The sequence below is a fragment of the Perca fluviatilis genome, chromosome 6 (genome assembly GCF_010015445.1).
Source record: "Perca fluviatilis chromosome 6, GENO_Pfluv_1.0, whole genome shotgun sequence".
Taxonomy (NCBI): Eukaryota; Metazoa; Chordata; class Actinopteri; order Perciformes; family Percidae; genus Perca; species Perca fluviatilis.
This window is the reverse complement of record NC_053117.1, coordinates 17,357,809-17,374,131: the sequence shown is the minus strand read 5'-3', so window position 1 is coordinate 17,374,131 and position 16,323 is coordinate 17,357,809. Positions and strand designations below refer to the sequence as shown.

General features: G+C 39.3%; 1 protein-coding gene across 2 annotated transcripts in view; it reads right to left on the bottom strand.

The window, feature by feature from the left end:
- Positions 1-16,323, bottom strand: part of LOC120560947 (EGF-like repeat and discoidin I-like domain-containing protein 3) — a 128,948-nt gene that overhangs the window by 40,464 nt on the left and 72,161 nt on the right. For both annotated transcript variants that reach the window (XM_039803855.1, XM_039803856.1), the window contains exon 5: positions 5,028-5,209. In XM_039803855.1, coding sequence (XP_039659789.1) covers positions 5,028-5,209 — 182 coding nt within the window. The remainder of the gene's footprint in view (positions 1-5,027; positions 5,210-16,323) is intronic.

The following is a 16,323-nucleotide window of genomic DNA, read 5'->3' as shown; positions in this document are numbered from 1 at the left end:
CTGCCTGGGTAATTGGGGTGATCCTTCGCATTTTTAATGACCACTGAGAAACATACGTCTGTCACTTCAGCGCTAATAGTGAAAAATGTATTTGTTTGAGTGAGGAATCATTGAAAATATCCTCCATGGGCAGACCTTTGTCTACAGACTTATATGTGGCAGTTAGAAGGAAAATACCTCAGTCGGAAAGGCAGTTCACTTAAAATGCTTAAATTACACACAAATATTACACTGAGAATTGCAGATTACACCACAACAAATTGAGTACATAACATACCGTATTTGTTTGAACTAAAAAAGTTGTCAGTTTATTTTTTTATTTACCATTTTCCTGCAACTAGAACTATTTGACAAAATGGCCATTCTAGAATGCATTGTGCAATTGAACCCAAATTTTGATGACACATGCACAAATGAACTCTAAGCAGAATGTAATAGCATTTTTACTGAATCACTTCAGATTTTTCACAGGCTATCCTCATACCAAGACATAGCATTACTAGGATTGAAATATTTTCCAAAATCGGCATGATTGTCTACATTTTGATGCAGATCTTTATCAAGGTGAGGAACACAAATGTCTTATTAGTATGCACTCTCTACTGTAAGTTATTGCAAAAGGAAGCTGGAAGGAACACTGCAGAAGACAACGTTTAGAATGAACTCTTACCCTCTGACAATTTCACCCTTTCCTTTTTCCTAAAACATGAAGTGTCTTGTATACAGTATGAAGTGCTCTGGGTAAAAGCATGAGCCTTATAACAACTTCTACATCAAATCCTTTCTGTTCATCTTCTCTTGTTATTTTACAAAGAAAGAGCCACTTGTTTGGATGGTGTGATGTAACCCGTTTCCCCTCTGAAAAACATTCACTGCTGTGAGAAAATATTCAGCATGTAACCATAGGCAACATCCTGGATCTGATTATGTCCTGTAGCAGTAATTCACACACTACCTTCAGGAAACACAAATGTGAAGCATCCTTAACAACGTTTTTTTCACAGTCACTTTTAAGAAATTATCAAGAAGGTCATGGTCCTATTCAAAAATATATTTTCTAGCCCGTTGAGATCCCAGTATAGTAATGACTGGGACATATTTATCATGCTTATATATAACAAGGCAGGTCATGAATAAGTGAACCAGTGTCACAGGATGTGTTAACTCTCCATATATGCATCATAACTAGAGCTGAAACAATTAGCCAATATTTTGATTAGTTGGACGTCAGGAAAATAATTAATTGAAGTTAATTAACTAAACCTAAAAGTTGATCAATAATTTCTGTCATTTTTCAAGCAAAACTGCCAAAAATTCGCTGGTTCCAGATGTGAGGATTTGCTTTTTCTTTGTCATGTATTAACCGAGCATTTTCAGTTTTTTAAATTGTTAGTCTGACAAAACAAGCAATTTGAATAGGTCATCTTGGGCTCTGTGGAATTATTGCATGCATCTTTCACTATTTCCGGACATTTCAAGTGATTGATCGATACAATTATCAGCAGTATATTCAATACAAAAATGATCGTTAGTCGTGGCCCTTAAACAATTCAATTCTTCCTTTAAAATGTACAGTTCTGTTATGCTGTTGTACGGGACTGGTACTTACGTCATCAGACACTGAAAGATCCAGACCTCTCTGCTAAACAGTGAAGAAAAGCATCAAATAACTTTTTATACTTTCATTTCAATGCTTTCCAGAGCTTATTAAGCCTAATTTAAACAGGCAAAAATATATTTATTAACAGCTACAGCTGTGAAAATGTAACTGACTACACAGTGGACTTCAGGGCCTTTATATTGCCAAAACCACTAACGATTACCAAATATAACCATACCAACAAGCAAGATCTCAAATGCATACAAAGGTCTGGAGCATATAAAGTAAGACATTTCCTCTGTTGATTAGACACCGGGATCAAGACTGTTGAGGGAATTGCAGCAGTATTGTAACAATTACACTGTCCTTGAAGGTAGCAAATAGCCCTGTGGCACTGGCAGTGCTGTGTAAAAAATGCATGTGAGCACATACTTTATACACTAAAACATGCACAGATTTAAAGAGCCTTTTCTCTCTCATTGTGCTCTCTTTTTCTTTAACACTCATGTGCAGACATTAGGTACATACATACATACATTTGAGATACTGGTGACTCATTGTAAGAATGGCCACTCTAACCAATATCCCTCCAAGAGCAGAGCGTATAAATAACCCAGACCGTGTCACAACCTCACAGTAATAGCCAGTGATATGCAATCATGCTATCATTGTGTTTAGTCATAGGGGCATTGCAAACACTTAATGGATTTGAAATGGCCTGAACAAACAGCTCAGACCTGAAACAACACTGAGATGTTGTGGCAAGACCAGGAATAGGCAGCCCCACCAACCACATGTCAGTGATTTCAAGCCGTTCTACCTGGGAAGAGGTGGTCATAACTGTTAGAGACTGTTGAATTACTCACAGCAGACATGTGTTTCTAGCGCTAGAGCGCTGCATTAAGATTAGGCTCATGAACCCGGACTCCTTTTCATCTAGGAAGAAAGTTTAGGTAGGACATTTTAATGTTGTGATGGTTGTGAGGATTATAGTCTAAGCAGGTTACATATATACGCATATCGGCAAAACCCCAAAAATGCAGATGGAGATCTACATCTGAACATCAAGTCATTAACAGTTTACCTTCCATTAAATTATGTATAGACCCTCTTACCCTTCACAAGTGATTTGGATTGTTTCATTGTTCCAACGCAGCCGGCTGGAGCTATATTTTGCTGATATTGGTCAGACCGGCAGCATATTTCCCTTGAGTGTTCAAATGCAATTTTATGTGTGAGCTAGTCGTGGTGAGGCTGTAGAAAACAGATATTCACACAGCACATAGATGTGTGAACAGTAGCAAGCTCAATTCACAAACACACAAAGCAACATAAACATAAAGAAAAACATATATGTGAATGCATGTTTCGTCTGCACCTCTATGATGTATTATTCAAAGTATGTTGGTCTGTGTTTGATTTGAAAGAGCTGACATCCAAAGATACATTACAAAGAAAGCCTTACAAATAGCCAGACAAATGTGATCCCTATCCTGATAGGGTTGTCATCATCAGTATAACCTGTTTCACATGACAGACATGCAAACGCATTCACGCCACATCACTCTGCACTACAGAAGCAAACACCCACTCCTTAGCATAATACCAAAACACTGACATGATTGTACACCTCTGTACTCACTTCCCAATTACCCAGGCCCTCTGTAGAAACACACAATGCCTACAGCATCCTGCGCAACATCCCACGTGGCATCATTAAAGTCAAACAAACTGCCTGAATGTTTTATGTCCCGTCCTCCTCAGCCTCTCCATGTGCCAGGCTCCTTTTCGCTCACTCATGTCGACTGTTTCTTTGACGCGCTCTCTTTCTTTTTTTTTCTTTTTTACAAATCCATTTTTGCCCTGAGTTGCTTTTCTCTTGTTGGTAGGTGCAGCTTCACTTTCTCCATCACGCTGTCACGCTGTAGTATGTTTTTCTATTACATTTTGTTCACGGTTCACTGTCCGTGTATCATGTATCTGATAACAGCCCACTACAAAAGGTTGCTGTCAGCATTTCTGCCGCCACAGAAGGGACTCAAGAATAAAATAAATGTAACAAAGCTGAAAAAACATTATTTATAAAATAGTAAATTAACGAAAGTTACATATTGTAACTCCCGATTCTATGAGTATAGGCATAGCCCTCTAACTACCTAAATGATTATTTAGTTATTATTACTGCCACGATCTATCTATCTGGAATACTATGCAATCTGTTGGATGAAGGTGTCCTGTGGTCTGGACTGAGCCTTTGGACTGGACACAAGTTGGGGGGACATTTCTATATCATAGCAATACATCACCTGGCAGTATTATATGCCACAGCCGTTTTAGCACGGGTCATGATGTAAAACTATTTGCTCAACATAAATCCAGACAAATAGTTCTACATAGGTCATACACTGGAGCCAGATCATTTCAGGTCAGGGAGCTGCAGCAGCTTAATGCCTAATGCAATGCAATCTCAAAACCCATTAGCTATTGGTCTCAACTTGAGATACGGGAATGTAGTTGGGAGCTGAGAGACAATGTCTCTATGAACAGATAAAAGCATATCAATGCAGATTTTAAAAACAAATAGCAAAATCATCAACAAACGAAAGCCTTTGGGTTCTGAGATTGCATTTCGGCCAATGCCTGCTCTAATGTGATTGGTCAATACTACTTGGACTAAAAACGGAAACGCTTATGATACCAAAATGTCCCGTTGCCTACAGATTCTTAATTTATATGCATATATCTGTTTGTAGAGATTAAATGCAATGAGACCTACAACATAGGTTTATAGGGTTGTAATTCTATAATTACACATTGGGACTGATTGTTCTGCATTGAAACAGGCCCAATGAATTAAAAGCATTGGGCATTCAGGACCACAATGGAATTTAACTTTTCAATATGTCTACTGTAGCTCTTTGACAATAAGCTCAGAGTAACAGCATGGCATGAAGGTTACCTTTAAATAAGCCGAAGTAATGGGAGACTTTCAGGTATCAATGCTTTGCTGCTTTTCTTTTCATTTCACAATGAACAGTTAACTGTTAGCAAACCATCACAACAGATGCTAAAAACAGCTATGCCTTTTCACATTGTTGCTTACACTTGACTACACCTGCATCTGTTCAGCCCCCAGCTAACACTTTTTTATTGCTCTTTATTACCATTTTACTATTACCATTAAGTGAGACATCACTTTAACAGTATGAGTAATTAACTCTAAAGTTAACACTGTTGCATTTTTAGATTTTATTCTAACCATCAACTAAAAACAAGTGACGTTATATGGTACGGAAATTTTATCTAACTATTTTAAGCCACAACTAACAAGAGAATGATGTATATCTATAATTTAGACTGTGTGTTCATTCATTTGTATCTGGCCATGTCCCGGCTCTGTGTGTGCCCTGTCCTGTGACTGCTTTACCTGGATCCACGGCCATCTGTCATTTTCGGCAGCAGTCCAGGCATTGACCAGGCCCTTCTTGTTGAGGCGTGCAAAGTACGGGTACCACTTCTGCAAGCCGAAGAGAGCGCGGTGGGTGGAAGAGGCTGTAATCTGTTGGTTGGAGATTATACCGCCCTCCATGCCCAGCGGTCCAGAGCATCCTGAGTAGAGTGGAAGAAAGAGACAGATGAGACTTGAGTAATTTCAGCACTCATAAATATGTGCCAGTCAGTCAGTGTAATGCATACTGTATAGATTTCAAAAACAATACCACAAAGACTGCATTTTGTCATGTCAGTGATTTTGTCCTCCACATCTTGTCACACTTGGCGCCGGTGAGTGCTACAGCCGTAGTACCTGCTCCGTCTGTTTTTTTCTGTTTTTTTACTAAATCTACTAATCTAACCTGAGCTATGTCATCTACATATGACAAAAAGACACTTTTACATATACAGGACTCATGCTGTATGCCTGAAAGTTTCACTCTCGATCCAACCTGGCCCAGCGAGATCATGACGAGAGCCGACAACAACAACAACGAATGCGCTAGCAACAGGTCATGGAGAAGGCCTAGAGGTAAACGGGAAGGCCTCTGAAACCGGCTGAGGAACAGGGCACACCGCACACCAGTGCCCAGCATCCTGCTAGCTAACGTAAAGTCAATTGAAAACAAGCTGGATGAGCTCACAGCTAGAATTAAATATCAGAGGGACATGCAAGACTGCAACATCATCTGCCTTACTGAGACATGGCTAACACCTTCGATTCCAGACCATGCAATTCAATCAGCGGATCACCTCTCAGTTCACCGCATGGACAGAACGAGAGAGTATGGAAAGTCGAGAGGAGGAGGCTCTCATTAACCACCAGGCTGAACATCAGGATGCAGCGGTCATTGTAGCCGGGGATTTTAACAGTGCTAACCTGAAGAGTCAGTCCTGACCTTTGGCAGCACATCACATGCCCCACCAGAGGAGAGAGAACCCTGGATCACTGTTACTCACCCTTCAAGAAGGAGCTTCTTCCCTCAGGCTGTCCGTCCGCTCAATGAGAACTGTGGCTAGCCCCCCAACTCATTTTCTTGTGTTGTATAAATTACTATTTTTATGGATTTTATTGTTATTTTTATTGAGCCGGAACTGGTACACAATGAATTTCACTACACATTGTACTGACAAAAACATTTGATTTGATCTTGTTTCTTTTTTCTCCTCACTGTCTCCACAAAAGAGTTGATATCCTTGTTTATCTCCGAGACGAAAAGCTCAGTCTCCTCTACTTGTTGTATCTCTGCGATGACCTCCTACTGAGACCTTGTCCTTGAGATCTGTCCACCCTGACTCATTACTCTCTCATTATAAATGTTGCTTTGACAAGACCGTTTGTAATGTTTCCATTAAGGCAAAATCCTTTTGAGTCACTGCAGTCAACAAGAGGTCTTGTCTCTGCCTTCATGCTGTTCACATCCGGGGGGGGGAAACAGGTTGACAATAGGCTGCTCCTTCATCTCTTCAATCAGTAACAGAGCCCTAAGGGTTCCTCAAAAGCAGCTGCGACCACTTCTGGACAGCATCATCCCCAAAGTCAACACACTTTGTAACAGCTTTACAGTAAACATCCTACAGGCTGCAGTATTAAAGTAGAGAAGTATGACAGCAATATTTTCAGACAAAAACACTGTGCTTTCTTCTTTAAGCAAATTGATTTCCCTCTTAATCCTAATTGGTAAATCCAGGAACACCAAGATTTATCGGCATACTTGTGGTGAAAGGGGTTCTGGCAATGTTTATCCAATAGACAGTTTATTGTGTTGCAAAACAACAACTTCTTTGTGTTTCCATTTATAAAAAAAGCCTATTGGGAAATCAAATAATAATAGAAAACACATGAGAAATGAAACACAATAAAGAAACAGATGGAAAGGGGGCATGCATCCATACGGTATGTTAGATAAATATAAGACACAACATATTATACAATTTTATTGCATAAACATTCGAAAGTCTAAAAAAAAAAAGTTTACACTGCTCCCCAAATGAGATTTTCATAATTGTTCATTTACACACAAAACATCTGCTTTTCTATCAAAACTTAGTTCAGGATGGATTTAATTAGGATGGGATATGCATGTAAATGGTATAGTTTCCCTTTAATCATAAGATAACTCAGCTTGTGGAAAGGAATCATAATTAAGAACTGAGGTGTGCCAAGAAAACAACCTGAACAGTTCAACTGTGCTTGAATTGTTGTTCCAAACAGCTGTGGCGTATCGCCATCAAAAGTGAATCAGATGTGACTGCAGGTCCTCAGAATCCTTCAGCCTGAATAAGTTGTGTACCTGAGATTGTAAAAGAGATTGTCTCCCAATTGGATATCATTCAACCCTTGAGTTGTAACATGTAACTTAATCACTTAGAGAAGCTTAGAAATTGGTTTAGGAAAACCTAACAGCTGAGAGGCGACAGAGTCAGTTTGAATTCTGCTGAACAGTCAGAATGAAAATACCCCCACATCATTACATTTCTTCTAGCCCACGGTGCCTCTTACAAATAAACAGCATCACAGCTGTATGTAAGGTGTGCTGTGTTAGTTATGACAGATGCTTAAAGGTGCCCTGCCACACATATTTCATTACTTTGTGGTAATGTCTGAAGTTCTACCATGGACTCTGTAACATTTTTTTTTTGGAAAAAAATGCCTTGGTTACCTTATTTCAAGCCATTCTAGCGTGGTATAGAAAGCCTGCAGGAAGACTCAGCTCGATTTGTGCCAGTTCTCATTAATATTCAACCAGCTAAGCTGCTTGACAGCTAGCCAATGAGAACCTGGATATCAGCATCCTTTACCCAGCGCAACTGGGCGAGCTCATGAATAGTAATGAGCTCAGGCAACACCACGTCAGACTGACCAGCTTTTGTGATTGGCCTGATTTCTCCGCTCATTTCTTTTCAGTGGCTAGAACTGACAGAGGAGGTAGCAGTTCATTTTCACGACATAACACAAACACATATGGACCTAAGATATTTAAAGAAATACAAGTAAAAATGGTTTTGTGTGACAGGGCACCTTTAAGTTTTAATTAGTCTCTAAGTCAGGCATACAGTTGTCATAAATGCAAGGATTTACATCCGAGCATTTTTCATGTTTTAAAATATCTTTCCTAATGAATATGATTTGCAATTGTATGAATACTGTATAATTCTGCAGCTACCACCTTCTCAGCCAGCTCATTTTTCACTGTATAAGGAAGTGGCTTGACAGTATTTTAGTAATTCATTAACTCTAAAATGAACATCTATTGCAAAATGTGCTGAAGATACAGTGAATAATAGCTAACATTGGCTAAGCAGTCTAAACAACATGACTAGGAGTTTACTAGGAGTTTACTGGATGTTTTGACATCCTGTGTAATGGCAAGGCAGTCTGTGCTGCACAGATAAATTGCATTTTGGGACATTTAACTCTAATTAGATTTTGAAAGAGGCAAGAGAGTTCATGAGGTTGAACATAAAACTCAAGTGTGTTGCAAAATGGAATTTATTTCTCACTGCCTTTCTTATTGTGTGACAGCAGTAAAAACTTAAATGTGATAGTTAAAAGGTAGTAGTGTGTGAATTTGGCCCTTTTATTTTGCTCTTCAATTTATTTTTTGAATGAAATGATGGTTAACTATTACAAAGAAGAAAAGATTATTATTGATGCTGTTATTTAAATTTCATTGATAGACAATTGCTTCCAGTTTATTTTGGAAATGATGAGGTATTCCTCCTACTCTTCTCCTGGTGTTTATTTCTAATGACAACAGGGATACAAGTGATTAGAGTAATACTTCTTTGTGTAAACAGTTGTGGATCTGATTAAATGAAAATGTAATCTACTCATTTGATTTCTACTGTTAACGTGTCTCTGGTCACAGATGATTAAATAGCTATGTTTAACAGCTTAACCACAAGTGTGGGAAAAGCTGAGGAAACTTGGAAGTGCCCCCAAAAGAACGGGGACATATCAAGCGCAAAGTACAGCCAGAGGCACTGCTCGCTCATGCCAGCTGAACTGTAGGTGTCTGTATAAACCAGCCTTCGGGGCAAGCCTGGAGCAGTGGTCACCCGAAGGCTGTGATGCCTTTACAATTTAAGCAAAACACCTACGCATTTCAAACCTAGCGCTGACACACAGACAGACAAAGCAGACAGACGAAGCGCGCGTGTTAAATGCATAACTGCACATACTGACATACTCTCTAAACACAACACAACACACACACACACACACACACACACACACACACACACACACACACACACACACACACACACACACACACACACACACACACACACACACACACACACACACACACACACACACACACACACACACACACACACACACACACACACACACACACACACAATGAAACTGGCAGCATTGGGAGCTGTAAGAAGACTTTCACCACAGAAGAAAGCCAAGATTCAGAGAAGAATGGAACAATGAAAACAACCCTAGCACGACTTATCCAGCTGCTAAAACAGTGGGGCACTAGGGAACAACAAGGCAGGGAGACAGTGAGTAATGTCTGAGGACAGTCCAGAGGGATTCACTGGAGGCTGGGAAAGAGCAAAGACTATATCTGTGTGTGTTTGTACTGACAGAGATGTGTTTATATATTCCACAATGGTGGTAAATAACTCTTGCTTCACTAGTTCTTCCCTGTCTGTGGCTCATTGCTCCCAGACTGATGAGAGGATGGTGTAGGTGGGATGTGGTAGTCTACTGCTGAAGCTCAGAGAACCATCTGATTTTCCAACATCTGATGGATGAACTTCATCTGGTCTTTTTAACAGGTCTTAGAAAAAAACAAACCACTTCCATTTGGAGACATGGTAACTTTGTTTAAACCCATGGCTCAGAAAGATGGGGGACCTTCTTATCAGAGTGTTGGATATACAGGATAATTACAGTTGCATTTTAGTATTCAATGTCTAATCCTATTAATTCAGAGAAAATGAATATCTATGTAAATTAGTGGCTGTCTCTTCTTAACATAGAGTTAAACAAGTGTCAGTGAAGTTTGTCCTTAAGCAAGATATCTCAAAATTAAAATTGTATGAACAGAAAAATAGGAAATACACACTTTAGGCCAGGGAGCAATTGATTAGAATAGATTTTTTTTTCCATTATATAATTTTTTGCCATAACTATGAAAATATATTAAATATATAGTATCTTACACATTGTGGTACGTTTGCAGGCTCATATCTCAAATCTGAATTAATAGGAACTCTGTAGGTGTTAAAGTGAGTTGTCTAAGTCTCCCTCTGAAATGGTGCAATGCATATATGTTTTCTTATTTAAGAAAAACAAGACTAAGGGTCGACTGCTATGCTAATACCTGTGCAAGGCTGTACATACGCACAGCGAACTGGACCTGCTGGTGGCGCTGGAAAAGTCAGGGGTTCACCAAAGTCATTAGGATTCATCCTCTGGGGGCCATGTATGTCGGTACACAATGTCATAGCAATCCATCAAATAGTTGTTGAGATATTTTAGTCTGGACCAAAGGGATGTTCCGGCAGACAGACCAACATTGCCATGCCTAGAGCAAAGCCACTAAAAACATGTCTAAAGATGACCCACAGAGAGTAACATATGCTAATAATATCATCATATTCCCCACATATGAATAATCTGATGAACAGAATTTGCTTTGAGCAATTAGCGTGTCTATAAATGGTAATCTAAGGGGTGTTACAGTACCAAATGTAAAGAATGTAGAAGGTGCAAATCAATAGCAAAAGCAATAGAACATTCTTCATGATTCCTGGCTTTAAATTTGTTAGGGACCCTGTGGATTTACACGTGCTATTCTGCCACATGCACAATATGGCATATCACCCGATTTAACTCCTGAAAGTGAAATGGAATATATTTTTCCTCATTACATCCTGACTGAGGTGCAATGTTGTCACCACAGTATCATATTTGGCCAGATGTTGTACCTCTTGTTAAGCTCTCTTAATTCTATGTGGATGTTGTGGCAAGACATTTTTGCAATATAGCAGTCCTTCTCACCTTGTGGCAATGAAGGGGCCACTCTTAACGAGCTGCCTGCCAGTCGTCCGTCAGAGAAGCAGAGGCAGCCAGCCCCCGGGCCTTGGCCTGCTGGCCCCTGAGCATACATCAGCCCTGCGACAGCACACATCACTAACACCACCACTACCGTGATGTGACAGCTGAATCCATCTCCCACAAGCTCTACCTACAGCCTAAACAAATTAGAGCCCCACTGAAATTAATGCCAGCACACCAATACTAATGAGCATGCGGTGGAAAGAGGGGATGAGGAAAAGAATAACACACAAAACAGACGTCAGCCATACAATGGGGGTTCCACAGGTGACAAATGAGAATGAAATGCACCTGTATGCATTGTGTGTGTGTGTGTGTGTGTGTGTGTGTGTGTGTGTGTGTGTGTGTGTGTGTGTGTGTGTGTGTGGAGAGAGAGAGAGAGAGAGAGAGAGAGAAAGAGAGAGTATGACAGTATGTGCAGTTATGCATTTAAAAATGTGCAAGACAGCAATCAATAAATAAAATATATATATATATATATATATATATATATATATATATATATATATATATATATATATATATATATATATATATATATATACTGTAGATATATAAAAAATACAACTATACTATAATAAAATATTCAGGACAAACAAAAATGCACTCTTAAGCTATACTAGTCTATGCTAGCTGCTAGTGTAGGCTGATGTTATCTACCTTCCATAGCAACCGCCTTGGTATGTGAAGGCAGCCAGCCAAGGAGGGTCTATTTTATTGTTATTTATTAATAAAAATGTATTTAAATTGGAATGTGACTATAACTTTCATATTGCTATACTTGATGGTATGTTATATCACAACATACCACAGCCTGTCGTGAGCTATTGCTTAATTAAATAACTAGTGCATGTGCAGCAACAATGTTAAGAGGTTTGTTTACAACGTATCTGAGCTAGCATTTCAGCACTCACGATCCTGTTGGACTTCAATCAGGTGATATTGCTGCATTCCTTATTCTCAGCAAATAAGTTGGGAAGTAAATTATATCATAACCAATAGAATTGAGCATGAAAAATTACAAGAAAACATAAATTTGTTTCCAAAACGCACCACATCAAAAACTGTTTAATTTGGAGTTATGCCACAGCTAATAATGGCGACAAAAGCTCATGGTTGCTGGTTGTCATAGTAGCGCTACGCACTTTCTGGCACGTGAGTATTCTGGGTACACACCAGTCAGAAATAGTGACTGTCGGGACAGGCGATGGAAAGATTTGTCACTTTAAAAAAGAGCTTGAAGAAACTATGACACATTTCAGCCCTCAACAAGATGACCTAATGTCATGAGGTCATGTAATCGTAGGCTAATTGGCAGTAGACAGCCAGAGCTTCCAGCTTACTGCAGTGTATCTGATACAGGGCAATTGGGTTTTATTTGCTACAGGGTGGAAATAAGCAGTGAATTTGAATAGCTTCTGCTCAAGGCAGAGGGTTCGACAATCATCTTAGCCTTAAAAAGCTTTTGGAAAACGGAGCCCTGAACAGCTCTCCCCTTCCCTCAATATTGGATCTTTAACTGACCATTCATCCCATATTAGTGCCTGAAAGTGTGAATGCCTCTGGATGGATACAGCAGTAGCAATTCTAAATTTGCTTCAGCAGAAAGGCTGAGGCAGCTTGTGCCAAGTAATCTCACTGTATTTTATGCCTTCTTGTATATTTCACTTGGATTCATGTTGGCAAGTGACCGATAGGATTCTTCTTCTCACTTTCCATTGGATCATGGGAATCAGTTCTGAAGGCAATGTAATGATTTACGTAAAATCGGATAATCAGTGAACAGACAAGCAATGTCCAAAAGCTCACTACTGCCTTCACATAATATTCTCATGCTCATTTCGGGTATGGCCAGAAAATGTACAGCTGCTTAATCTGCAACAGCCAATGTTTGTGCAGGTTTTGCCCACACACACAACGTGGGTTGGAGGAGCAAGTCAGACGAGATGACGAGTTGCAGCATAAAGAGTTCCAGGCATTCTACCATGCAGGCTATATTCATTAAGGACCCCACCGACTGCACTTCTTATGATAAGGCTGCAACATATTCAATAAATAATACATTTAAATGCCAACAAAGGCAAACATTTGATTTTGGTTTTAAAGGGACATTTCACCACTTTTACACATGAAGATCACTTTATTCGTTTAAGTATTTCAAGTAATACTACTCAGTTTGTGAGGATAAAGTTGTCCTCTTGGGCTCTGGAGAAGCTGAGAAAATAACTCAAGTTATGTCACAGTGATGTCATCAGGGTTATATTAGCTTGGCGACACATTTTTAGCTGAAAGTCTGCATTACAAAATGAGCACATTAAGTTTGCAAGATGTAGGCGTTTACCAAGCAGGGAGGGTGTAATGAAAGAAGCTATTGAGTTGCATTATGGGAAATTTAGGTTTCAGCTTTTTTGGAACTTGGTTTCAAAACTTTGATGGTCACTGATATTAGTTGGAGGAGCAACTATACTTTCATCACTTCAAACATTTGTCTTTGTAATGTTTAATTTTATTTTTTGATGGATTATGAACCATTTTCTGTTCCTGGTAATCCAGTCTCTTATTTCAAGCTGTTTATTTTTATACATAAAGCAGTCAGAAATCAAAGTTCAGTCAGAAAGTATAAGGGCTGAGGTATGTTTGGCTATACTCCAGTGCACTGAATTTCAAATGAAACAAAAAAACAAAGCAAGGTTATGGTGCTGATGTTAAACTTTAGGAGTGTGTGGGGTTGTTTACATCTACAGTATATTGGGTGAACAGTGTAGAACTTATTGCCCTTTTCACCATCGGGGGTTTGTATAAAAAGGGCTACAGTTTCTAAAAAGCTATCTGTTGTGGATGTAAACACCATGAAATTAAAGCTGAGAGTCAGCACTTTCACCTCATGGCAATTATTTTATTTCAAACAAACCATCCTAATACATATAGACTGCGCTACAACTTTGGCTGGCTGAATTAATAGTTGTATAATATGCTGTACAGATGTTGAATTTATATGGGGAAATGGAAATGAGCAACATTAAACAAATAATTGAGCTTAGCTTATGGTCAATCAGCAAGACTAAATCTTTATCCTTGAGTTCTTCACTCACTACACCAACCTTATCAGTCAGGCTGTGTCTCTTTACTCCTCATTATTCACATTTTCCTCTGCCTTCTTTCATTCACTTAATAAACACAACCATAGTGACGTCCTTAAAGGTCCAATGTGTAGGAATCTCTCCCATCTAGCGTTGAGATCGTGTATCGCAATCAACTCTCTTGCACCACGCAGTTCAAAGTACGTATTACAGCTACGGTAGCCTTCACGCTTCAAAAAGCCGGTCTTTTGCTCTTTTCAATATCCTTTTTCTTTTTCTGGGTGAAGAAGAAGACTCCTGTTCCTGAAATGTGGATTTTGAATAAGTGTGGTCCTCCAGGTTTCCTTCTTCAAACTAGCTACGATACCCATTAGCAGCATTAGCAGCAACTGTGAGTTTATCATGTGACAGCGAAAACGCAAAAGGCGAAGCAGTATGTCCTGTATGTCCCTTACCGGCTAATGTATTTCAAGATGGCGCATGAATATGGAGCGTCTACCCCAGTTCATGCGAATGCAAACGTAAAATTTCAAGCCAAAAGGAATACTTGGAATTAATGGTGGTGGTAAATATTCATGAAAAAGGATAAGTTTGTGAACGGGCAACACAGATTTTGATAATGAACACAACTAAACACGTTACACACTGGACCTTTAATGTCTCTCTTTCCGATGCAGACAGAAAATTCCTGAGTCTGTTGCCGAACAACAACTGTGTTGCACCTAAGATATCAAATCTGATGAATGAATTTGTGAGTAGCAGTGCAGAGGTGGCACAGGGCTTCAAGTCCGCTGATACATTAATCCTAATACAGTATGTTCCTAGAGTGAGCAGACAGAATCTCCACAATAGCATAATCAACACATGAGGCCACTTTAAGCTCTCCGGCGTCTTGCAAAAAGAAAGCTACTTGTGATAAGACGGAAGCGGTCTCTCGTTCTACACAGCCACTGGGCAAATGAAATGATGGCATGCAAGCAAAAAGTGGCCGTGGTGACTTCTCAGCATTCAACTGTACAGTATTATTACTATGCTTGAGGGTTTATTGTGTTTGTCTGAACAAGCAGAAATTGAGCAGTTTTTCTAGTTATTCATGTTTTTTATTAAACTAATATAAGGAGAAATGTGGATTTACTTTTATGATGTTAATGACCTGTAAATACGTGTGCTATGTATACATTGCATATACAGTACATGTACTTATGATGCATTAAATCCAGAAATCATGAACATTTTGTGGAATGTGAAGACCTTAAATATTATATTTTATATATATATATATTAGGGCTGTCAAAATTCACGCGTTAATTTTTGCGTTAATTTTTTTATATTTAACTCGTTAAAAAAAAATAACGAAATTAACGCAGCTGTGTTTGTTTACTTCATGTGGCGGCTGAGAAACGTAATACGTCTACATAACAGCAGGCGGCGCTACTTTGTATTGTTGCCCAAGTAATGAAAACCGGCAGCTGATTGGACGAACGCGTCACATGGGTTTGTTTTCTCTGGATATTGAGAGCCAGACTGTCATGACGGCCGTTCAGAATACGATCTCATATTGTACTAAAATAGTTCACTGAAACGTGTTTCTGAAAACATTTTAAGCGAGAAATAGGCCATGCAGTTGCTGAATCTGTCTTCATTTCAGCTCAACAAAGGTCAGTTTAGAAGATTTTCGTCAGATTTTGAGAGACTAGTCACCTCATTCCGCTCGCCATTTCCGGGTGAGTCCCGACTGCCCTGCCGCCGACTGAACATAGACTCGTTGGAGATGAACTGCGCCTGTACAGTAGACGAGCGCAGGCGACAGCAGCCGGGGCGGTGACAAAAAATCTGCTCTCAAGTTCGGACAGTTTCTAGCCGCGTTTCTAGCAGCCTTCAGCAGGACTAAGCCAAATTGTTGCTGCTGTTGTTCTGAAAAATATTAAACATTCTGAACTTAGCAGAACCTTTCCTTGTTTGTTTTTTTCTTCATATTTGCAAAGTTAAGTGATTTAGCATTTAAATATCCATTATTACAAGCTTCAGTCCCAATTTAAAAAAGCGATTAATCGCGATTAATTACA